General features: G+C 35.4%; 1 protein-coding gene across 1 annotated transcript in view; it reads right to left on the reverse strand.

Annotated features, from left to right (window-relative positions):
• Positions 1-11,179: 11,179 nt before the first annotated feature.
• LOC124982703 (A disintegrin and metallopeptidase domain 3-like) overlaps positions 11,180-26,681 on the reverse strand; it is a 100,417-nt gene continuing 84,915 nt past the window's right edge. The window contains exons 17-19 of the mRNA XM_047549667.1: positions 22,537-22,705; positions 15,487-15,601; positions 11,180-11,242 (exon numbers count right to left, since the gene is read on the reverse strand). Of these exons, the coding sequence (XP_047405623.1) occupies positions 11,180-11,242; positions 15,487-15,601; positions 22,537-22,705 (347 nt within the window). The remainder of the gene's footprint in view (positions 11,243-15,486; positions 15,602-22,536; positions 22,706-26,681) is intronic.

Genomic DNA, 26,681 nt, shown 5'->3' on the forward strand with positions numbered 1-26,681 from the left:
CTAAGTTCTTCAAATTATTTATTCTGCGATCCATAGTTCATTATAAAGGTCTTTAACCTTCTTCATATGTATATTCTCAATTTTTTTGTTTTGTTTTTTGAGGTTATTGTGAATGGGAGTGCATTCCCGATTACTTTCTCAGCACATTCATTTTTGGAGAATAAAAACTGATTTATTTATGTAAGCTGATCTTGTATCCTGCTACTTTGCTGAATTTATCTGGTGATATCTACATTTTCATGTCTAATTTTGTCAATGTTCTTCTCTCTCTCTTGATAATTTGGCTATGGTTTTATCAATACTATTTATCTTTTCTAGAAGTCTTCTGATGAATATTTTTGCATCTTCCAATATAAGATCTTGTTTTTGACAACAGAGATAATTTGACTTCTTTTCCCATTTGTATCCCTCCAAATTCATTGTCCCCCCTGAATCCTCTGGTGAGGATTTCAAGAACTATATTGAATAGGAGTCTTATTCAATATCATGTCTTATTCATGATTTTATAGGAAATGGTTTTACTTTTTCTCCCTTCAGGATAATGTTGGCTTTTGGGTTTGTCATATATTGCCTTTATAATATTGAGTAAGTTTCCTTTATATATAGTTTCTCTAGTATTTTTAACATGAATGAGTGCTGGATTTTTACAATTACTTCTGCATCTTTCAAGGTGATCGTGTGTTTCTTGGCCTTAATTCTATATATGTGGTGAATTACATTATTGATTTGCATATGTGATCCAATTTTGCATCCCTGGATGAAAGCCACTTAATCACAGTATGTTAATTTCCTAATGTTTTTTTGAAGACAGTTTGCTAATATTAAGAATTTTTGAGTCTATGTTCATTGGGAATATTGGTCTGTAGTTTCCTTTATATGTTGTCTTCTGATTTTGGTATCCAGGTAACACTTGGCTCATAGAATGAATTTCTGAGTGTTCCCTTCTTTTCTATTTCATAAAATATTTTTAGAGAAAATTGAAAAAAAAAAAAAGAAAATTGGCATTGACATTGGCATTGGGCTTTTCTTTGTTGTAAGGCTTTTAATTGCTGCTTCAATCTCATTGCTTAATACTGATCTATTTAGTTCTCTATGTCCTCGTGGTTCAATTCAACTACATCATAGGGGTCTAGAAATTTGTTGATAACTTCTAAAATTTTCCGGCTTATTGGCATAAAAGTTTTCAAAATTGTTTCTGCTGATTCTCTGAATTTTAGAAGTGTCTGTGGTGATATTTGCGTTTTCTTGTCTAACTTTGTCAATGTTTTCCTTCTTGATAGTTTGGCTATGGCTCAATATCATCTTTTCAAAAATCTCACTCATTGTTGCACTGATCCTTTGTATTTGTATTTTTTACCCACACCTTCATTTCAGTTCTGATCTTAATTATTTCCTGTCTTCTAATTATTTTGGAATAAGCTTTTTCTTCTTTCTCTAGAATATTGAGGTGTAACTTTAGATTATTTCTTTGGAATCTTTTGATTTTTGAATGTAAGGCACAGAGTGCATTAGAAATAAAAATGGAAAGAAATAAAAGCTCTGTAAAATGAAACTGAATCTATGTGGTCTGAAGTCTTCAATCAAAAGGCATAGATTGGCAGAGTTATTTAAAAACAAAACTCAAACATATGTTGTTTACAAGAGACTCACCTTAAAGGCAAAGACATCCACAGACTGAAAGTGGAAGGAAGGAAAACAATAAACGATGCAAACTCTCTTTTGAGAACTGCCTCTTACTGTCCCAGACATTTTGATATGTTGTACATCTGTTCCCATTTGCTTATAAGAAATTTTTATTTTTAATATTTTTTAATTCTCCTATGATCCATTCATCATTCAAAAGTATATTCCTTAATCTCTAGGTGTAGAATGTTTTCTGTTTCTGTTTTGTTATTGGTTTCTAATTTAATTCTATTATGATCTAATAGGATGCAAGAAATTTTTTTTTAAGTCTTCACTTGTGTAATAAAATATGGTCTAATTTAGAGAAGGTTCCAAATGTCACCGAGAATAAAGTGAATTTGGGTGCTGATGGATGAAATATTTTATATATGTCTATTCTACTTTATTAATGGCATTTTAGTTCTGAAGAGTCTTTTCTGTAGTATATGTCAAAATTGCCTATCGGTGAGATAAGTGTGTTCAAGTCACCCAGTGTTTTGTATTGGGGTCTTTTTGACTCTTTATATTTAGTAGAGCTTGTTTTATGTATGTAGGTGCTCCACCATTTGGTGCATAGATATTTACAATCATATCTCATTGCCAGATGGTTACCTTATTAAGTGATCTTCTTTGACTCTTCTGATTAATTTTAACTCAAAGTCTTCTTTGTTGGATATGAGAGTAGCTACCTTTGCTTGCTTTTGTTCTCCATTTGCATGGTATATCTTTTAACACCCTTTAACTTTCAGTCTGTGAATGTCTTTGACTATAAGCGGAATCTGTTGTTAACACATGGTTGAGTCTGGTGTTGTAATTCACTCTGTTAATCTATGTCTTTTGATTGGAGAGTTTACAACAGTTGTATTCAGTATTATTATAAAGAACATGAGTTTTATTTCCTGGTGTTTTGTTTCAAATGCTTAATTCAGCCTTGACTCTTATTTAATTGACTATTCCTATTAATTGACTATTAATGAGATACATCAATACATTTGATATGATATGTATTTTTCTCTTTTTGTGTGTGAAATATTTAATTAAGGAAGATTTGTAATATGTGCTTAGTGATAGTGATATTTTGTTTCTCTTTATCATGGAATGTTTACATTTCATTGTCAATACTGAAGGATAGATTTGTTGGATGTTGGAGATAGTAATCTTGGTTGACACCTCTTATCTTTGCAGTCTTGGTATATATTATTCCAAACTCTTCTGGCTTTTAGGATCTGAGTTGAGAAATCTGTAGAACTTATGATTGGCTTACCTCTTTTTTTTTTGGCTTACTTCTTAATATGATCAGATATTATCCTCCTGAAGGTTTCAAAAGTCTATCCTTATTCTCTATATTGGGCATTTTAACCATATAGGATCTTGGAGAGTATCATTTTTGATCTTATGTATTTGAGGTTCTAAATTTGGATAGCCTTCACAATCCTAAGGTTTGAAAAAATTGGGGTATTATTTCATTGAAAAGTTTGAGTATTCCTTTACTTTGCATCTTGGTGCCTTCTTCTTCACCAATGTTTTTTAGGTTTGTTCTCTTAATAGTATCCCAGATTTATTTAACATTCTGGTCATGGTCTCTTAACACCATTTCTTTACTGTTGACTCTATTTTCAAGATTATATATTTGTCTCCAGACCTGAAAATTTGTCTACTATGTTGTCCAATCTATTGATGTTTTCTACTAAACTTTTATTGACAGGATTTATTTTCAACATATCTCTTATTGAAATGATTTTTACTTCCTTTATCTTATTAGTTTATTCTTTATATCTTCTTTGAGTTTATTGAACACTTTAACTATGCAGTTTCTAAATTTGTTTTCTGATATTTCTTCCACTTGGTGTCAATGGGGATCAATTGTTGAAGTGTTGTGGGCTGTTTGGCATGTCTTCCTCCCTTGATTTTTCATATTGTTTGCATGTCTACCCATCTGCTCCAATTATTAACTCTTCTTTTTAATCCATGGTGTTGAGGGCCGTCTTGGACAAGATGGCACCTGGCAGTGAGCCAAAGGGCACTGGCTACCAAAATAAGGAAGTACCCAAAAAGGCTGCTTGCTTACTAGTTCCTTGGAGACTTATGACATGTTAACGCCAAGCTCAAGGATTGACTATCTAATATGCTGCACGTGGACAGCTTGTGATTTATATAGTGTTATGCTAGCATTCCTCTGCATGCTCTCCTGCGTGAGAGAAAGCTTTGCTATAATTGGCTGATAAGCTAGGAGCCTGGGGGAGGAGAGAGGGAGAGAGAAGAAGGAAGATAGTGAGAGAACAAAGGAGACAGAGAAACAGGGAGGACGCAATAAATCTCGTCAAATTAAAGATTAGTGGTGTCTCCTTTCTCTGCGCTGGTTCCGCTGGATGGAACACATGGGACTATTTAGTGAGCTTCCTTCTCTTAAGTACTCCAGACTAAGTGAATATTCAAGTATTGATATTCCACCCAGTGTGTATGCTCTGCCATTCCCAGCATTAGTACTACTTTGAAGAAGATATTCAATACTGTTCACTGTAATTTTTTAGAGCAAAGTCTTATACTAATAAATCTTAGAAAAACATTTTTGAAAATGTTCTCCATAGTTTCTCAAATCCAGTTACAAAATTGCAATAATGTTCTAGTATAGGTTGAGAATTCAGTCATTAATGATACTTAAATTATCAATACACCAAGTAGGGGTTGAAAGGGACAGGAGAGATCAATGGCCAAATGGGGGGAATAGACAGAGAAAATAAAAGATTAGGATAACATAAAGATTTTTAAAAGGAATAAAATTGGTAGAAGATAAAGTAATTTCAGACAGAAGTCCATAATGCACTAGCAAAATGAGAGACTAAGAAGAGTGAGTAACCTGAGGTCAGAAAACAAACAGATAATAATTCCCATTGCTGATTTAAAAAATTAGGAGAATTACAAATGGGTTGAGGATTGCAAAATGAAATAATGAGGGAAAATCTACTGATTCCATACAAAAAGTAATATCTGTAACATCGAAATTGAATTTTAAGTTTTTTATGTTAATGTATACTGAGTGGGGAGATTTCTTATTTCATCAGACTGTGGTACCTTTAGAAAATGCTTGGCACTCCTCAGATTTACCTCCAAGTTTCCCCATACTCTTCAGATATTTAAAGATATTTCCAGTAGCACAGAAACCCCCTTTAATTTGTATAATTTATATGTTAATAATTATGATAAATTTTTTCCAAAATTAGATAATTTAATAAAGTAAAAAATAATGCTTTTTTGTCCATTTTCAACTCTTTCTGGTGTCTTATAACAACAGTTGTCAATTTTAAGACCCCCTCTAATGTTTGGTGTGCTCAGATACTTCTTAGCTTTCTTTTGGGTCAGAGAAGACAAGTCTTCACCCTATGTGTTTTGGGTATCAGTTATTCCCTTTAATGGGGTGCAGATTTGCATATCTTCCTGAAGAAAAACTCCAAGTATCCAACATTGTTAAGTCCAATGTGGGTTTCTATGTATATATTTCAGAGTGTACAGGTGTTGTGATCAAAGTATGGCATTGTAGTCTGTTTGTTATGGTTCTGGGTGTCCCATAGTGGGGTGCATGACTGATATTACCTCTAAAGCACACTGTTTGCAGTTGGAGGGGTTGTATATGGATATACTGGGTGGTGTCTGCTGCCTTTGGGACACTCCTTATATATGTTTGAGGTTCTCTTTTTTGATCCAACTATATTGGTCACCAAATTTAAAGAGTAATGAGGATTCAAAGATTTGGTGTTATAGGAAAACCGGGTTAAAATAAACAACAAGAAAAAAAAACATTGAATTTCAAGGGTAGACCCGAGTTTGGATATGATTGATTTTATTTCCATAGGGAGGTAAAGTATACCTGCATCATATATGATAGATAGATCTACCTGTGATATGCAATTTTATGTAATTAACACACTGTATCTCTCAAAATTCTGAAATAAGTGGGTTTGGTCATTTATTGCTATTTCTTTAATTTTTCAATACTTCCTGGGGTCTTATAACAACAGTTGTCATAAGAAGTATTGATCAAACTGGAATAATGTATAGTGAGAAAAGGAGGCACTAAAAATATTAAATGTATATAATTATTAAAATTTACATTTAATGACTTACACAATTGATTTTATTACTTTGATAGATCTAAAAGTATTTACATTAAAAAGATATTTCCAGTAGCAAAAATACCCATTAATTTGTATAATTTATGTTTTTTTTTTATTATTATTGTATACAAATGGGATACATGAGTGTCTCTATTTGTACATGGAGTCAAGGCATACCATTTGTGTAAACATACGTTTACATAGGGCAATGATGTTTGATTCATTATTTTTTTCCCTTCCCCCCCACCCCTCCCACCACTCTTTTCCCTCTATACAGTCCTTCTTTCCTTCATTCTTACCACACTCCTTATCCCTAAACCTAAACCTAACCCTAAACCTAATGCTAACCCTTCCCACCCCCCAATATATGTCCTCATCCGCTTATCAGCGAGATCATTCATCCTTTAGTATTTGAGATTGGCTTATCTCACTTAGCATGATATTCTCCAATTTCATCCATTTGCCTGCAAACGCCATAATTTTATCATTCTTCATTGCGGAGTAATATTCCATTGTATATATATGCCACAGTTTCTTTATCCATTCATCAACTGATGGGCATCTAGGTTGGTTCCACAATCTGGCTATGGTGAATTGAGCAGCAATGAACATTGATGTGGCTGTATCTCTGTAGTATGCTGATTTTAAGTCCTTTGGGTAGAGGCCAAGGAGTGGGATAGCTGGGTCAAATGGCGTTTCCATTCCAAGCTTTCTGAGGAATCTCCATACTGCTTTCAAGAGTGGCTGCACTAATTTGCAACCCCACCAGCAATGTATGAGTGTTCCTTTTTCACCACATCCTCACCAACACCTATTGTTGCTTGTGTTCTTGATAATCGCCATTCTAATTGGGGTGAGATGAAATCTTAGGGTAGTTTTGATTTGCATTTCCCTTATTACTAGGGATGTTGAACGTTTTTTCATATATCTGTTGATTGCTTGTACATCGTCTACTGTGAAGTGTCTGTTCATTTCCTTAGCCCATTTGTTGATTGGATTATTTGTATTCTTCGTGTAGAGTTTTTTTTGAGTTCTTTATATATTCTGGAAATGAGTGCTTTATCTGAAGTATGATTGGACTTTTCTTTGTTGGTAGGCTTTTGATGACCTCTTCTATTTCCTTGCTTGAAATTGGTTTATTTAAGTTGTGTATGTCCTCCTCGTTCAGTTTAGGTAATTCATATATCTCTAGAAATTTGTTGATGTCTTCGAAGTTTTCTGTTTTGTTGGAGTATAGATTTTCAAAATAGCTTCTAATTATGTTTTGTATTTCACTCGTGTCTGTTGTGATGTTTCCTTGTTCATTCCGAATTTTAGTAATTTGAGTTTTCTCCCTCTTTCTCTTTGTTAGTGTGGCTAAGGGTTTATCAATTTTGTTTATTTTTTCAAAGAACCAACTGTTTATTTTGTTAATTTTTCCAATTGTTTCTTTTGTTTCAATTTCATTGATTTCGGCTCCAATTTTAACTATTTCCTGTCTTCTACTACTTTTGGTATTGGTCTGCTCTTCTTTTTCTAGCGCTTTGAGCTGTAGTGTTAAGACATTTATTTGTTGATTTCTACTTCTTTTTTTGAATGCGCCCCATGAAATAAATCTTCCTCTAAGTACTGCTTTCATAGTGTCCCAGAGATTTTGATATGATATGTCTTTGTTCTCGTTTACCTCTAAGAATATTTTATTTCCCTCCTGATGTCTTCTGTTATCCATTCATCATATAATAGTGTATTATTTAATCTCCAGATATTGGAGAAGTTTCTGTTTTTTATTCTGTCATTTATTTCTAATTTCAATCCATTATGATCTGATAGAGTACAAGGTAGTATCTCTATCTTCTTGTATTTGCTAACAGTAGCTTTGTGGCATAAATATGGTCTATTTTAAAGAAGGATCCATGTGCTGCTGAGAAGAAAGTGTACTCGTTCTTTGTTGGATGGTATATTCTATATATGTCAGTTAAGTCTAAATTGTTGATTGTGTTATTGAGATCTATGGTTTATTTTTTCAATTTTTGTTTGGACAATCTATCCAGTAGTGAGAGAGGTGTGTTAAAATCGCCTAGTATTATTGTGTTTTGGTCTATTTGATTTCTGGAATTCAGAAGGATTTGTTTGATGTACGTGGATGAGCCAATGTTCGGGGCATAGATATTTATGACTGTTATGTCTTGCTGATTTATGCTTCCGTTAAGCAGCATGTAATGTCCTTCTTTATCCCTTCTGACTAGTTTTGACTTGAAGTCCACATTATCTGAAATGAGGATGGATACTCCAGCTTTTTGGCTGAGTCCGTGTGCATGGTATTTTTTTCCCCATCCTTTCACCTTTAGTCTATGGGTATCTCTTTCTATGAGATGAGTCTCTTGCAGGCAGCATATTGTTGGATTTTTCTTTTTAATCCAATCTGCCAGTCTATGTCTTTTGATTGATGAATTCAGGCCATTAACATTCAGGGTTATTATTGTGATATGATTTGTATTCCCAGTCATTTGACTCATATTTATTTTTTGACATGATTTGGTTTCTCCTTTATTTGGCTATTCCTTTAGGCTAGCACCTCCTGTTGCTGATTTGCATCGTTGTTTTTCATCTCTTCATCATGGAATATTTTGCTGAGAATGTTCTGTAATGCTGGCTTTCTTTTTGTAAATTCCTTTAGCTTTTGTTTATCATGGAAGGATCTTATTTCATCGTCAAATTTGAAGGTAAGTTTTGCTGGGTATAAGATTCTTGGTTGGCATCCATTTTCTTTCAGGGCTTGGTAAATGTTGTTCCAGGCCCTTCTAGCTTTTAGGGTCTGGATTGAAAAATCTTCTGATATTCTTATTGGTTTCCCTCTGAATGTAATTTGATTCTTTTTCTCTCGCGCCCTTTAAAATTCTGTCTTTATTGTGTATGTTAGGTATCTTCATAATAATGTGCCTTGGTGTGGGTTTGTTGTCATTTTGTATATTTGGAGTTCTATAAGCCTCTTGTACTTGGTTTTCCATTTCATTCTTCAGATTTGAGAAATTTTCTGATATTATTTCATTGAATAGATTGTTCATTCCTTTGGTTTGTTTCTCTAAGCCTTCCTCAATCCCAATAATTCTCAAATTTGGCCTTTTCATGATATCCCATAATTCTTGTAGATTCTGTTCATGATTACTTACCATCTTCTCTGTTTGGCCAACTTTGTTTTCAATATTAAATATTTTGTCTTCAATGTCTGAGGTTCTGTCTTCCACGTGTTCTACCCTATTGGTTATGCTTTCTATGGAGTTTTTAACTTGGTTTATTGTTTCCTTCATTTCAAGTATTTCAGTTTGTTTTTTTTTCAGTATCTCTAACTCTATTGAAATGATCTCTTGCTTCCCGTATTCGGTCTTTTAACTGTTGATTGGTGCGATCATTTAATGCCTGCATTTGCTCTTTCATCTCCTCCTTCAATGCCTGCATTTGTTCTTTCATCTCCTCATTTGCTTCTCTGATTGTTTTAATTATGTACATTCTGAACTCCCTTTCTGACATTTCTTCTTCTGTGCTGTCATTGGGTTTTATTGATGTAGTATCTAGGTTTGTTTGGGACATTTTCTTCCCTTGTTTTCTCATATTGGTCAGATGTCAGTGGGAATCTGAGATATTGCAGATTTCCTCTATTGGCTTATAGTGTCCCGGTAGATTTCCAGTGTATCACCTCCCAGCCTTCAGTAGCATGAAGTCTTGGAGGAACTTGATAATGCAGTGCTTCCGAAGAAAGCTACCCCTAGCCCCTACTGGTTCCAGGGCTTGGAGCTGGCTCTGTGCGGAAAGGCTCTCACTGTGGGCCTGCACCGTGCAGCTGGCCGTGTGGGGGGAGCCCACCGCCAGAGTGTGGAAAGCTACCTTGGGAAGACTCTAGTTGCCCTACCCTGCTATGATAAGCCACCCCTATCTGTGCCTCGCGCCCAGGCCAAGTTTCGCCCAGTGGGGGAGACTCACCCTGTGACTCTATTTTTGTCCAAGTCTCTCAATGCCTCCCCTTCTTGAGTCCTGGGGTCTGGAGCGACTGGAGATGCAGTCACCCTCTAGGTCACCATCTTGGATCACCCTGTGGAAAGAGCCTGCGGCCGGAGTGGGCAAAGCCGCCTGAAGAAGTCTCTGTCTGCCCTGCCCTGATCCCAGAGGCTGCTTGCGGATCAAAGCTCTCCGTTGGCTCGGGGACTTGTGGCTGTCTCTATGTAGAAAAGCTCTCACTGGGCGGTCTGTTCCAAGAAGCTAGCCTTGAAAGGCACCTCCCACTGCAGGGGTCCAGGCTGCTTGGGGAGGTCGCTGGCTGCCCTGTCTTGGTCCCTGAAGCCGCTTGCGGGCCAGAGTATTCCGCACTGGCTCCGGGACTTGGAGCTTGTTCTGATCAGAAAGGCTCTCAGTAGGGGGCCTGCTCGGAGAACCTGGAGAAGCTGGCTGTGTGGGAGGGGCCCAGCACCGGAGTGCGCAGAGCTCCTGTGGAAGACTCTAGCTGCCCTGCCCTGCTCCGATAAACCACCTCTATCTGGGCCTGCCACCCAGGCCGAACTTTACCCAGTGGGCAGACTCACCCGTGGCTATATTTTGGTCCGAGTCTCTCAATGCCTCCCCGTCTTAACTCCTGGGTTCTGGAGTGACTGGGGATGCAGTCCCCCTCTAGTCCGCCATCTTGGATCACCCCGTGGAAAAACCCTGCCAATTTATGTGTTAATAATTACAATAATTTTTTTTCCAAATTAAATAATAAAGTCAAAAATAATGCTTCATTTACCATAACCATCCAAGACAGAATGGATTTGGATGTTCTTAGCCTCATCTGTCTAAAAGTATATTTTATCAGTGAGTTCCCTTGCCATATGTTCTTGAGGAGGAGGTACTTGTGGCCTTGCACTTGGAAAGGGACTAGAAAAAGGAAAGGGGTTTCTCTCTTTCCCTACCAGAGAGAAATTTGTTGTCACATTTGGTTTTCTACAAAATTCTAGAAAAGTCTCATGGGAGTCCAAAAGTAAACAGAGAAAATTTGTCAAACTAATGTTGAATTACTCTACTATTTTTTTACAATTAAAAGTTGTATATTACTTAAATACGAAAAGTATAGAACAAAGCTTTACAGTTCCTTACACAGAGCATAATGTGATAACAGACATGAACTACAAATTCCTTTCAAGGAAATAAGGATGTAAGCAACCCTACCTAACAGACATCTGGAGAGGCCTACACAAAACAATGGAATAATATAGAGAAACATTGCTAAAGGCAAATATATTGTCAAATATATTGAAGAAATTTGATTAAAAATTAATTCTATAAGATCTTGAAAATCCCCAAATATGTACACTTCTGTTTACCTCAGAATCAGTAGAGAAATAACAGTGAAATTTGAAAACATTTATATTAAAAATTATAAATGTGTCATATAACCTTCATGAAATGGAGACACAGTGAAAATCAGAGTGAGGACCTCCAAAACTCTGTCCTGCATAAAACTGATAAGAGAACCCACAGAAATTATTAAACTTGACTTTTTCAGAACTGGAAATTATCAAAAGGCTTGCAGCTTTCTGCAGAGTTTTTATTGAAGAAAAAGTGACAGATCCTGGTACAAACAGCAATCTTTGTAGAATTTCAATTTGACTCAGTCCCTTCCCTCATGGGATGAAAACTGTTAGCCCATATTTGCCACACATGCAAGCTGACTGTCAACCATAAAAAAAAAAAACACTCAGAATGGGCCTAAAGAATGTTTCAAACCTCTTTCCTAGAAAATCCTCACAATTTAACCTCCATTGCAGTTCCTAGAAGAGCCCCTTCAAGCTTATCTGCATTTGATCATTGATCATACAAGATTTGATTTGGTTTGTAAAGTCTTTTTCCCAAGGACATTTTCTTTCTTTTCTTTTTCCCTGTTTTTTTTTTTTTTTTTTCTCAGTTGCCTTAGTGGAAACTTAAGAAGCAAATCTTGAAAATAAGGTAAAGAGCTATGACAAATTTCTGAAACTCTAGAGGGGTCAAACAAAGCACATGGCCAGGGAAGGGTACATGTTTACAAAAGACCTGAAATTCTCACCTCTGGATGCTCATAAGGCTCAGGGCAAGCAGTATATAAAACCAAGCATGGTTGAGTAATGAAGGCATGCTTTGATGTGTGCCCAGAGACCCTTGACAAATAATGAGGGGCATGCAGGCCCAAACATTTAAGAAGTCTCTATCTAATCATTACCACACTGTTAATAACATGTAGAATCATTCAGTGGCTGCATGCAACCTATACAGACTTCAGAGAACAAATTCAGAAACTACAACCAATAACAATAGCAAAAACATCTCTGGGGAGCTGGGAGAACCTGATTTTCAGAATTACCATACTGTATTATATGGAATGTCCATTTTTGGTTTTCAAAAAAAACATACAGAAAGACACTGAGTGGCCCATACACAGGATAATGTTCAAGGGACTGTATCCTTGAGGAAGATCACATATTGGATTTACTAGAAACATACTCTGAATCACCTACAGATTCAATGCAATTCCAATTAAAATCCCAATGACATGCCTCCCAGAAATAGAGCAAGCAATCATGAAGTTCATCTGGAAGAATAAGAAACCCAGAATACCTAAAACAATCCTTAGCAGGAGGAGTGAAGCATGGGTTATCATAATACCAGAACTTCAACTATACTACAAAGCGATAGTAACAAAAACGGCATGGTATTGGCACCAAAATTTACAGGTAGATCAATGGTACAGAATACAGGACACAGACACAAACCCTAATAAATACAGTTTTCTTATACTAGACAACAGTGCCAAAAAAATGCAATGGAGAAAAGATAGCCTCTTCAACAAACAGTGCTGGAAAAACTAGAAATCCATATGCAACAGAGTGAAACTAAACCCCTGTCTTTCACCCTGCACAAAAATCAACTCACAATGGATCAAGGACCTTGGAATCAGACCAGAGACCCTGCATCTTATAGAAGAAAAAGTAGTTCCAAATCTTCAACATGTCGACTTAGGATCAGACTTCCTTAACAGGACTCCCATAGCACAAGAAATAAAAGCAAGAATCAATAACTGGTATAGATTCAAACTAAAAAGCTTTCTCTCAGCAAAGGATACTATCAACAATGTGAAGAGAGGGCCTACAGAGTGGGAGAAAATCTTTGCCACTTATACTTCCAATAGAGCTCTAATTTCCAGAATATATAAAGAACTCAAAAAACTCTACACCAAGAATACAAATAACCCAATCAACAAATGGGCTAAGGAAATGAACAGACACATCACAGAAGAAGATCTACAAGCAATCAACAGAAATATGAAAAAGTGTTTAACATCTTTAGTAATAATAGAAATGCAAATCAAAACTACCCTGAGATTCCATCTACCCCAATTAGAATGGTGATTATCATGAATCATCTACAATTCATATTTCAAAGGAAAAAGGGAACCATGCATAAACCAGAGAAAGCGTAAAGATCGTGTCTCAATAGAGAATATCCATGAAAGAATTGAACTTGCAAAAAAGAGTAAATTGAAATGCTGGAAATGAAAAATAGAATAACAAATATTTGGAATGGAAGGAGAAAACCAGACACAAGCATAAACATTTGTGCATAAATGGTTTATGGTGAAGAAGTTTAAACTGTTTAAACCCCTCAGTAGTGACAGGAGGTAAAGCATGATTTACCCTGCTAGTGAGGTTTTGTAATTTCATTTGTCTGGGCAACAGTTATTTTTTTTGCTAAATTTTTATTTGTTCTCATTAGTTATGCCACAGTTCTTTGGCAGGTTTTATTTTCTCAGGTGGCAGTTAAGGGAAAAGAGAGATATTAACTCTCACTAAATATTATTACTAACAATTTCCTAATACATGCCACCACTGACTTAAATATTATCTTTGCAAACAGGAAAACATCAAGAAAGTAGAAAATGATTTTGATAAGCCTCTCAAAAACCACTTTTCACAAACTGCATACTTTTCTTATAATGACAGATTAAGCTACTTGGAGGAAAGGGAAAGGAAGGTCTAAAACTAACCTAAGTGGTTTTTTTTTTTAATGATTATTCTATGTATTGAGAAGCTATGTGGATGGGAAGGGCATGGGGCCAGGAGAGATGGGGAAGGCACAGCATGTGGAAGAAGACTGCACCTGCCTCCTTGAACCTCCCAACAGGTGTCTGACACTACAGGTGTCCAAACCCAATCCACTTCTATCCCACCTCTCAAAACTTCTTGCACAGAACACCTTATTCCACAGAGGTGTAAAATTAACCTCTGGGAAGGACTAAAACTTGGATCCACTAGGTGCTGTGATGCCTAGACAGTTGGTTACTAAATAATTATTACTAAAATCTGGCTGGGAGTGAACCACGTGGCCCCAAATAAACTAGTGGCAATGAGGAGAAGAGTGTAATAGCACCATTCCAATTGGTGTTTCAAATGCAGTCATCAATATACAAAGGTATTTTGAAATTCATACTTTTAAAATGCACAAGTGAATGTTTTTTGGTGTATTTGCATCATTTAACACAGTAGATGAAAGGAAACACTGCTCATTAAAGCCATCAAAAAGAAACCCTGTTCACTAGAGTCATGCCCTCTCCACCATTCCTTTATCCCTGACTTCCACCCTCAGTCCTAAACAACTAGCAAATGAATTCTTTAGAGATGTCACTGTTAGGAAAATTTTATACAGATGAATGATGCATGGTCTTTGTGATTATCTTTATTCTTAACAATGATTTCAAGGTTCATCCCTGTTGTAGCAATATCAGTGCATCATTACTTTTGTGGCTAAAAAAATCCTCCATTGTATGAATATACCATGGTTTGTTTACACATCCATCAGTTGATGGGCACTTGGGACAGGAAAATGTGAGCCTCTGTCATGAGGTTTTTCCAATGCTGACCCAGGATCATCTTCATTTTTTTAATGGAGAAGTATAGGTACTTGTCAGACTCCAGGTGGGCAGGTGGTTCCCTAAACCATCAAAACACTTTCTGAAATTCAGAGGTGCACCCATCTCAGTAACAAGGAGAATAGGAGAGGGAAGACTGAAGCAAGAAAATCTTACCCAGAAGATCTTAGTTTCAGTGACGATACAGGCCATGTTGTGATCTGGATGTCGCATGTACCCCACAAGCTAATGCTTGAGAAAATGCAAGAACGTTCAGAGGTAAAATGATTGGTTATGAGAGCCTTCAACCACTCAGTCAATTAATACCATGATGGAATTTAACTGAATGGCAACTGATGACAGGCAGGGTGTGATTGGAGGAGGTGGAAATTGGGAGTGGGCCTTTGGGGTATATATTTTGTATCTGGCAAGTGGAGTTTCTCTCTGCTTTCTGATCATCATATGAGCCATTTCCCTCCACCACACTCTCCCACCCCGAGAAATGGAGCCACTGCCTATGGACTGAGACATCTGCAACTGTGAGCCCCCAAATAAACCTTTCCTCCTTAAAATTGTTCTTTTCAGGTCTTTTCGTCACTGCAGCAAAAAAGCTGACTAAAAGCAGTAAGTTTGGGTTTCCAAAGGGACAAAGAAATACCTTAGATCTCATTTTACATGGGGCTAATGAAGCATCACCTGGAGATAGAACAGGTACCTATAACCAGACACCCTGAGCAATCCCTTCAAGATAGAATGACTGCTAGTGACTATCTGGAGATCTTGGGGGGTAGCCTTACTTATGCTCCCTATTAATATCCCTAAGCCTACCATGGATAGAGCAGAGGAATCTTGAGCAATTGCAGAGGTGGAAGTTCTGGAGTCCTGTCTAGCGATGGGAACAGTTAACATGTCCATGGCCAACTCAGAGTAACAACAGCAGTAACTGTGGAATATTTCAACCAGAATGTTATAGTCCCCATGGTTAATACAGAGGCAAGGCTGCTTATTTCCTAATCAATAAATACAAGCTTGCATGATTTCGGTCATAGGGTTTATTTTGGTTTTTGACACTGAATGCTGTGAGCCATAACAAAAGGAGATTAAAACAGATGTTTTCATTTTTGGATCAGGCCAGTTAACAGTGTATCTTGGTAATATCCTTTCTGCACATGGCTTTTGATATTGTTGCATAATGACTGTTGAAAAAGAAATACAGAAAAGCAGAAACATTACATTCTCCTTGTTAATAATAACTAATTTTTACTATGCAACCTCAAGTATGGTGATTAATGAGCTTAAGATGGCACTGGGAATACTGTGGTAATATGTGCCTGTTAATCAGGAAATTCATAAAGCAAAGTTTGTCTTCTAGGAATAGATTGTGACACACACAAAAAAGGAAAGTTAAGAAATTCATGTTTTATTTACAGTCTCTAAACTTGACATGAGTAAAAAGGAAAAAACAAGGAAAAGGAGTGAAGGAAAAGGAGAGAAAGAACAGTATAAATAGGCAAATAGAAGAATTACTATCAGTTTTATCTATTTTATCTGCAAGGAAAGTGTGCATCCAGAATTTCTCTGTGCATCTCCAGCAGTTGTCCTCCCCACTACTCAAAACCAAAGCTATTTTTCACTGCTGTCCACTTTATCACCCAAACCCCAACCTGGATCTTCACCTACTCTACACTACGTCATTGATTAAAAAAAAAAAAAAAAAAGTGTCATTATTCATTCTAGAAGAAATGCTGAGGTCCTCATGGTTTCCTTTCTTACCTATTCTAGGTCACATACACACAACCAGTCAGCACCCTAATTGATTCCACCTGTGTCATGACTCTTCATGCTTCTCTTTTCCTGTTTCCCAGTCCTGCTCCTATCATGTCTTTCCTAGTGTGGAATTGTCTCTTACCCACTTCACTCATCTCCAAGTCTGAGTGAATCCATTTTACCGTATTCTGTGTTAGAGAAAGTTGTAAACTATAAACCATACCACGCAACATCCTGCTCTTACCATAATAGAAATACTTTGTCCCTTTTCGTATGCGATAAAATTAGACTTCTTATCAGCACTTGTCTTGGATCAAGATTAACTATGCAGATTTTCAAACTTATCATGAATTCATTCACAAACTTATGAATTTTAAAAAGCATAAGTTAAGAAAGCAAACTCTGGAATCAGGTCTGTTAATTTTCGTTTTAATACTTTCTTGAAATTACAATGTAGCCAGGTTCTTTTGTTGCTTTATGTGTACATTTTCAGCAGTTTTTCTTAGGCTGCCAATACATTTACCTTCAAACTTTCTCACTAACCCTTATCACTCTGATCTGAAGTACTGTAATAGTTTCTCTCCTACTCCTACCGTAATAGATTTCAAACCCCAGCCTCTCAACAGTTACTTTAATGCTTGCAATATGAGTCCTCTGATCATTTCTCTTTGCTCAAAGTAAAAGCACTGTTCTCCAGAGATCCAAAACCCTGCATAAGTTTGACTTTTCTGACTTAATCACAGTGATAGCCCTCTTTACAGTTCCTATGCAGATGAACTATCATCCTTCTTACTCATCAAACATTATGGCTTATTTTCACACTCAATCATTCGTGTGTTTGAACAGCTACTTCTCAGATACATGCAGGGAGACAAATGTAAGACAGACTTGCTGTACAGCCATGAAAATATAAAGCTCTGTATTTATCTCTCGGAAAGTCTGGGTATCTGGTTTAGAACTGCTGTCAAGTTATGGGCAGCAGGATTTATAATGGAATTTTTAAATTTTTAAATAAAGAACCTTCAAATAAATATTCAAAGAAAATTGAATGTCTCCAACTCCCAATGCTTGGTAACACAGTAAACAGTAAACCATTGACTTTACCATCAATCAAAGTGAGATGTGAATGAAGAGCAGATAATTAGGCAAACTCTCTTGCTTTGTTGAACTTTTGAATTTTTCCAATGACTCCCAGTAATAGGACCGATATATAAAAGAAACACTTTTTACATGTTTGAACTAGAATTTTTAATAATATATATGGATCCCTACATTTTCCCATCTTATTGTAAAGGACCTTCTTTCTACTTTGGAGGGAGGATACAGTTCACATTTTTCCTGGGATCTCATAGGTCCTCAGTCAAAGCCAGTTCCATTCCTCAACCTAGTCACGTGTCAGGCTGTTTGTGTCACCACTGCCCTTAAGGGTTTAAACTGCTGTCTGATGACTTAAACTCCAACTACATATATCATGAAAATCTTATTTAAATTATTCCTCATGTCCATGTCCTCCTTTTAAAATAAAGATACATACATGGAGTGTAAATAAAGGAAGAAAAGTAAACGTGAAGAGAGAATTTCTTGTCCGTGTATCACCTGGAGCCTTATGTGAGGAAGCAGAAGGTGTGATTGTTCATACATACTTTAATAAAATATTTGCAATCTCTTTAAAGTTATTTCTTATTATAAATGACTTGCTTGATAAACTTCTGGCTAGAATTTGTCCACATTAAATATTTTTACATTAATATGATACAAAATTAACATCAAATGTTTTAACTTAGCCTTATTTTAGCATATGAAACATAGAAATCAAGATAACACTATGTGAATAACAGTGATGTAACACTAAGATATTGTTACCAATAAAAATTTACATCATAAATTATAATTTTTTATTAATAATTTGTTTTTTTCAGTTACCTTTAACTCTATGACTGAGTGCTGTTACTATTGCTGTCTTCCACTGTAGATCTGTATAAAAAAAGAGATAGCATTTTCTTTTAAGGTAGAAAACAAGTGATCAAGGAAAACCAAAAAAAGAAGTAAAAAAGTTAGATTTATGCTAAATAATCAATGAGTATGTACTAGCACCATCTTAGCATTACATATCCCATTCAAACATCATAAATTCTACTGTTTGATCTTTTTAAAATATTAATCTTCATTCAAAGGTGTAAAGTATTTCTTTAAAATTTCAAACTAAAAACCTATCCATCCATTTCCTCTATCTTGTCTGCATGATAAATGGAATGAATATTAATATATCTATTGTAATATTATGCATATTGAAAAATATAACTTACATACACATTTTCAAATTCTAAAATTACCATTTCTTCTACAACTGTCTCTGTTGATTGCCTCAGCACAACTTAATGGTCAATGCAAGGAAGATGGTGTTTTTAATGTTCACAGATCCTCCCTAAAACAATCATAGTCAACATGGTTTTCTATCTGAAAGGGACTGAGGAATTACTGAGTTGCTTCAATTGTTCTGCTTCTCTAGGGAAATGAAGGATACTTAACTGCTAGAAAATTGAAGTGAGCTTTTGTGTATACTTAATCTCTTATTTAATGGTTCTAAACAAATCTAAGAGGTGGGTGACAGAATAAAAGTTCTAATATATGATATCTGCAGAGACTTAAAAATAGGTTACCAGCATAGAAAATAAGAGCAGACTTCCCTAACCCAGAATCTGCACCACACTGTGGGAAGAAGGAAAGGGAGGAAGATAGAACCAGAAAGCACACAAGCTCTTCCACTTAACAACATTTGGGGAGAAGAAACAGACTGTATTAAAATCACATTAGGATCAACAATAGTGTCCTCAATCCATATTTAACACTTTAATACTAATTTGAGAATAGAAAACAAGGTGGGATTCCACAATCATTTTGTGGGACACATAACTGACTGGTCACCCAGTAAATCATTTGTGAAAGCCTAGGCAGGGAAGGAGCTTCCTGTATAGCATCTGGACAGGGAAGAAGAACCCCAATGTAGCATCTCAAGGAAATTGGGAGAGAGTGCTTCACACAACCTATGCAAAACCCTAGGCAGGGACTGGGAACCAGGCAGGAAGAGAGCCCTCTCTGTTGCCCCCACAAAAACCCAGGCAGGGAAGGAGTGCCCCATTCAGTGTCCCCAGAACTCCATCAGGGAAGGAATGCTCCAGGCAATCCATCAATGCCTGTGGGAACCAGGGCAGCAAGCAACAGAGACATGGCCTACAATTCCCAAAGGCAGGCAACAAGAGCTCTAATCCAAGCATGAAGGCAGTTTTGACATCAAACAGAAGTAAGGGAAAACTTTGGGACTGCTGCCCTTAGTTATTACTGAAGCTGGGGGAAGAAATAGTGGGAAATTGCCTGAGTCCTAAGAAGTCTAGAAGGTCTGTGCCCCTGATTGTGGCCACAGTTTTTGTGAGGCCTGTCCAGTAGGGAAGCTGCCTGGACATTCAGCAACATAGCAGGACTGTCCACAGATCATTGCTGCAGTCAGTCAAAAGCCAGCCCTAGAAAATGCATGAGTCTAAGGAAACTTAAAAGGAAGGTATTTGGATCAAGATCAGAAACAGTAGGAAGTCAGTCAAAGCAGATAGCTGCCTGGGTCCAAGGAAGTGGATAGCCACAGCACCATTGCCGGACCAGTGACCACAGGGGTGAATTGCTAGACACCAGTGGGACAGCAGTTGGGCACTGCCTCAGTCACAGTAAACACAGGGAAATTGCACCCCCTATACCTAACATGGGACAATGGAAGATAGAACCCAGGAGAACCAAGTCATCTTACTCAGTAGTAAGGACAGTACCCCAGTGAGCCTCTGCATAACAGATTATCTACAGAGAACCCACATCACAGAATTGGTGTTTATAGAGACAGCCACCAGGGTCTACGTTGCCTTAAAAATAACCCCATTAAAGGGAGCTGGGACAAGGAGAACCATGGCAATAACCCAGATCCCTACATCCTGATCTCCAGCACACAATAGAAAAAAAAAAAAAAAATCAATGGCCACAATGCTACACCTCTCCCAGTAGTCAACTCCAGGACCTTTAGCTGACAAAACAGCACTGGTTGCTGAGAGCTCCATAGCAACTAGGGAAGTGGTTCCTGTGCTCCAGCATCACTGGAGGAATCAAAAACTAAAGATTGAAGGATATCTTCAAAATGTCTCAATCCCTAATGAACTCCAAATCAAGATTCAACAAGAACTTTTCCTCATAAAATACAGAAAGTGAAAGATAGGAATTCTGAAAAGAACCAAACAAATATCCTGGAAATGAAAGACTCACAAAACCAAATTAAAAATTCAGTGGAAAGAATCACCAATAGATTAAAACACTTTGAAAATAGATTTTTTCAGACCTTGAAGACAAGTATACAATCTTGAAAATAAATTCATCCATAAAGAAAAGATGTTAAAAGACCATGACCAAAATATTCAAGGAATTTGGGACACCAAGAGACCAAATTTAATAATCATAGGAATAGATTAAGGTTCAAAAATACAAACTGAAGGGATGAATAACCATTTTAATTAAATATTTAAAATTTTTCAATTTTCTAATACCAGAACTGAAACCACACTACAGAGCTTTAGTAACAAAAACAGCATAGTACTGTCACCAAAAGAGAAATGAAGACCAATGGAATGGAATAGAAGACAAAGAGACAAAACCACATAAATACAGTTATCTGATATTAGACAAAGGTGCAAAACATACACTGGAAAAAGGATAGTCTTTTTAAACAAATGGTGCTGGGAAAACTGGAAATCAATATGTACAAGAATGAAGCTGGACCCCTATCTTGCACCCTGCACAAAAGTCAAATCAAAGTGGTTTATAGACCTAGGAATTAGACCAGAAACTCTGTAACTACTAGAAAAAATTATAGACCCCAAAGGTCATAATGTCCACACTGGAAACTACTTCCTTAATAAGACCCCTAAAATGCAAGAAATAAAACTAAGTAAAAGTCAATAGGTAGGATGCCAGCAAACTGAAAAGCTTCTTCATAAAAATTACAGAATTAAAAGTGTGAAGAGAGCCTACATAGTGGGAAAGGATCTTGGCCACCTGCCCCTCAGATAGGGTATTAATATCCAGAATAAATGAGAACTCAAAAATCTTAACACCAAAAAAGCAAATGCCCCATCTATAAATCATCAAAAGAACTTAACAGTCAATTCTCAAAAGAAGAAATGCAAATGGTAAACAAATATATGAAAATATATTCAGCATCTCTAGCAATTAGGGAAATGGAAATCAAAACTACACTGAGATTTTATCTGACTCCAGTCAGAATGACAATTATCAAGAATAGAATAATAATAATAAGTATTGGCAATAATGTGGGGAAAAAGTACACTCATACATTGCTGGTGGGACTGCAAATTAGTGCAACCACTCTGGAAAGCAGTATTGATAGTCCTCAAAAAACTAGGTTTGGAACTACCATATGACCCAGCAACCCCACTCCCCACTATATATCCAAAATATCTAAAATCAGCCAAATCAATGTTTATAGCAGCACAAAATTCACATTATCAGATTATGGAACCAATGTAGGCATGCTTCAACAGATGAATGGATCATGAAAAAGATTGAAATTATGTCATTTGCTGGTAAATGGATGGAACTGGAGACTATAATGCTAAGTGAAATAAAGCAGACTCAGAAAGACCAGTGTTGAACAGTTACTCTGATATGCGGAAGCTAGTCTAAAATTAGGGGTCAAGGAAAAAGACAGAAAAGAAATTGAAGAGGGGAAGCCATCAAAATAAAAGAAAATCAGGAGAGTTTCCTCAGAATGAATCTGACCTAACTTTCCAATGTACATACATGAATACACTACAGTGACTGTCATTATTATGTATATCCACAAGATGCTATTTTTTTAAAGAAAATGTAAATAAATTGAAAGATCACCAGAGTAGAGCAAAGGGAATGGGGGAAGGGAAAGTGTAAGTATTGGGGACTTAATTGGAGTAATTATTCTCTTGGTATTTATAATTATGTCAAATAAATCACAATGTTATGTAGAACTATTATGAGCCAATAACAAATTAGCTAAGAAAAAATAAAAATACTATGTTTACTTACCCTCCACTTATTGTTTCCTCTCTGTGCAAAAATTTCTTCATTTTATTCCATTTAAGAACAATGATGGCAGTTATAATGAGGAAAGGTAGGAAAACATAGAAACTGATCAAGAGTCCACTTTTCGGACGAACAGCTTTTTGTTGGTTTAAAAGCAAAAGTTTGGCTTGATCTGAAAATATAAGTGTACCTTTTAACTTTTTTAAAAGCTATGTTCAAATCATCTAGGAAATTTTTAAAAGAAAATGTTGACTTCCAATAATATAGTTGAAGAATTAATGAATTTGAATTTAGAAGTTTAACAATATTGTGTATGTTTCAAAGTACATTATATATTTATTTCAACTCAATATGCTCACATGTAATTGACAACAAAGTCACTGATAATATATATTTAACATACATTTATAATCTTACACATACTTAAATTTATATATTCAGTATGTTACTCTATCATAATCTCCTCTAACTGCTAATTATGACACTAAATTTACTATTATCTAACAAAAGTTTCTTCAGTTTGCAAAATAGAGCTAAGAAGAACTAAAAGAGAGAAAAATAAAACCAATGGAAACTTCTTTTTATTAAACAAAAGAATGAAGCCTGAAAACTAAAATAAACTATGTATGGTGGCATATGCCAATAATCCAAGTGACTTGGGATGTTTAGGCAAGAGGATTACAAATTCAAGGCCAGGCTTGGCAACTAAGTGAAACCCGGTCTCAAAATTTTAAAAAATGCATAAAAGGGTTGATTGAGAATGTAGCTCAGTGGTAGAGCAGCACTGAGTTCTATGCCCAATAATGGAAAAACAAACAAATCCCCCAGAAAAACAAAATATAAAAATAAAAATCAAGCAATCAGCCCATTAGTATTGTAATAGAAAATGTAAATGAATTAAATGCTCCATAATAAAACATGGAAGCAGTAACTTAACCATACACACATAGGTTAGGGGAGAAGAGAAAAAGACAGGAAGTAAAGAAGGAAGTAAAGAAAATAGAAAATGTCAGCTGGGTCTACTAAGAATGTGTCAAATCCATGGGGGAAGCATTTCTGTGTTAACAATATTGAACTTAACATTAAATGAATGTGATATTTTACATCTATTTAGATCTTTAATTATTTTTGATAATGAATTTTTAGTTTTCAGGGTATGTCACATTTCTTAAGATTATTTCTACATATTATATTATTGTGAGATACTATAAATGCCTGAGGCATTAAGTACATTCACATTTTTGTGTCACCATTAGTAATACCATCCCACTTGAAATCTTTCTCATTCTACCAATCTGAAACTCTATCTAAAATATTAGCTAACACTTGTCTTTACCCTAACCCCTGGCAATCAGTCTTCATCTTTGACTTTATGAATTTGACTATTTGAGCAGAATTATATAATGCTTGGTCTTTTTAAGAAATTTATTTTGGATCCATATTGGGACCATTGTTAAAATTTCAGTCCTTTAAGGGTAAGCAATAATCCAGCCATCAATGCATGAGAGTTCCCATATTTCTATATCCTGTTCAAAATTTGATATTATCTAACATTTCCATAGTAGTCAACCTAATAGTATGATTTAATATGTAATTATAGTTTTTCCTGCATTTTCTTAAGGATTATTCATATTGAGCATCTTTTTGTGTGCTACTGATCATCTCTAAAGCTTTGGAGAAATGTCCACTTGAGTCCTTTGGCCATTTTTCTTATCGTGGTTGTTGTGTTGTAGGTTTTCTTTATATACTTTCTACCTCACCAGATAATGATTTGAAAATAGTTCCTCCCATTCTATGTATTTTCTTTTCACTTTAATGATAGTGTCTTTAGATTCATGATTAATTCCAATTTATTTAGTTATGTTTTTCACAATGCCTTTGGTATAATATACAATAAGTGATTGCTAAAACTAATGCTAGAACAATTTTCCTTAATTGTTACCTATGAGTTTATACTTTTAGCTCTGAAATATTGTTGATTCATTTTGAGTTAATTTTTGTATATGGTGATAGAATCCAAACATATTTTTTATGTGAATATCCAATTACTCAAACATATTTTATTGACAAACTGACTTTCTCAAATTGAATGCTGTTAGCACCATTGTTGAAAAGCATTATAACAGATAGGTGAAGACTTATTTCTTAATTTCCTATTCTATTAGAAAACTTGTATTTTCTTGTTTTGTTGCCCAAGGTAAGGTATCAACTGTGAAGAAGATACAACAGAGTCCTGAAGAGGACTTTCTCTTTCATTAAAGGTTTTGTTGAACACATTTGAAGAATTTAGAATTTTTCTTTTTACTGTGCACAGTGAATGGACAAGAATACTGAAGAAGACATTATACTATTATTGGTCAGACATATATAAAGAAACAGTATTCTAACACATGATTATTGCCTTACACTCCTCAGGTTGCTATGGCAAAAATGTCATAGAGTAGGTGACTCACAAGCAACAGAAACTTATTTTCCCATTCTTGGAGCTGAGAAGTCCAAAATCAAGGTACTAGGAGGTCGTTATGGGAAGGATATGATCCAGATTCAAGTTTGACAACAAGGTGTTGCATTCAAAACACACAATTCAATTTAGTTATACATAGTTAAAATTCAAGTAAAATTGTGTGATAAAAATTGAGCTTTCTGTTTATTTTTTAAGTTTTAATAAAGTTTATTTTTACTAATTTTATTTTTTCTCTGAATTATCTGTAATATATAATTACAAATGTACAATAAGGGGATTCATTGGACATATGAGTAAGAGGTTACTTTAAGGATTAATTTCAAACAAGGCAAAACAAGAAGACAGAAATAAAATACAAACATTAAAGAAATTATGAAAACAGAAATTCACCAGAAAGATATGATTGTCTAAACTATGCATGAACCAATTTAAAAAGATGCTAAATGAATGAAGTACAAATTGTTAGAAGAAAATGGAAAAATAAACAAACCCCACATTATGACTGGAGTTTTTAAAAATCTCCTGTCTTGGTAACAGAGGGGAAATAAATGTCATGCCAAAAGTTAATAATAAAGATTACTATAATTCAATGAAGATGAACTCAAAACAGATCATATGAATGCCTATGTATGCATAAAAATAAATCCATCATTTATAAAAGAGACATATCCAGTACTGTATGAATTCACTGGAAAATATTTTTTAACTTAAAATGTAGTTTGTGATTAAAGGTTAACCATAAAGCTACACTTTTTAGAAACACCATAGCATAAAAATTTAAGGCCCTAGGACTGAAAAAGAGTTCATATACTTGACATCAAAAACAAGATTCTAAAAGAAAAAAGGGTGATGTCTTCATAAAAAAAAATTTTTTTTAAATTTTTTAAAAATGTGAAAACTCTTGGAGGAAAAAACCAGATTAAAGATCTGGAGTAAAGATGGGCAATCATACATCCAACAAAACATGTGTTTAAAAAATAAAGTCTCTTAAGACTGAAGAGTTAAAAAACACAAACAACCAATTAGAAAGTAGCCAAAGATATTCCCAAAATGTTCCCTAAAGAGAATGTAGAGATGCTAAATGATTCACTACACATGGTCCACTATAGGAAAATGAAAATTAAAACCACAATGAGACATGGCCGCATAGCAAGTAGGATGGCTAAAATAGAGAAAAGCTAGTTATCTTTAACAAGTGTTGGTGAGAATGCAAAAAAGTGGGTCACTCATTAGTTATTGTTGGGTTCAATGAATAGGACAGCCACTCTGCAAAATAGTACGACAGTTTCTTTTGAACAGTAAATAGCTTATAATGTGACCCAGCAATTTCATTCTGAATCATATATCCTAGAGAATTAAAATTCTAATTTTAAGTACAACCTTCTACATAAATGCTCACCACAGACTTATCCGTAATAGCTAAAAATTGATAACCACTTAACTGTCCCTCAGGAAGAGAATGAATAAAATTTTTCTGATACATCTACACAGAGGAGTACTAGTCATCAGTAAAGATAATAGCATGGAAAAACTTGGATATCACAAGAGAAAAGGGAAGCCAATCTCACAGGGATATGGACTGTGTGATTTCACTTATTTATATCACAGTCATGAAATTACATAATTAAAGAGACAGAGGACTGTTCAGTGGTTTCCAGGAGTTTGGAATGGGGGAAAAGGGCCT

The sequence above is a fragment of the Sciurus carolinensis genome, chromosome 4, assembly GCF_902686445.1.
Source record: "Sciurus carolinensis chromosome 4, mSciCar1.2, whole genome shotgun sequence".
NCBI classification, from domain to species: Eukaryota; Metazoa; Chordata; class Mammalia; order Rodentia; family Sciuridae; genus Sciurus; species Sciurus carolinensis.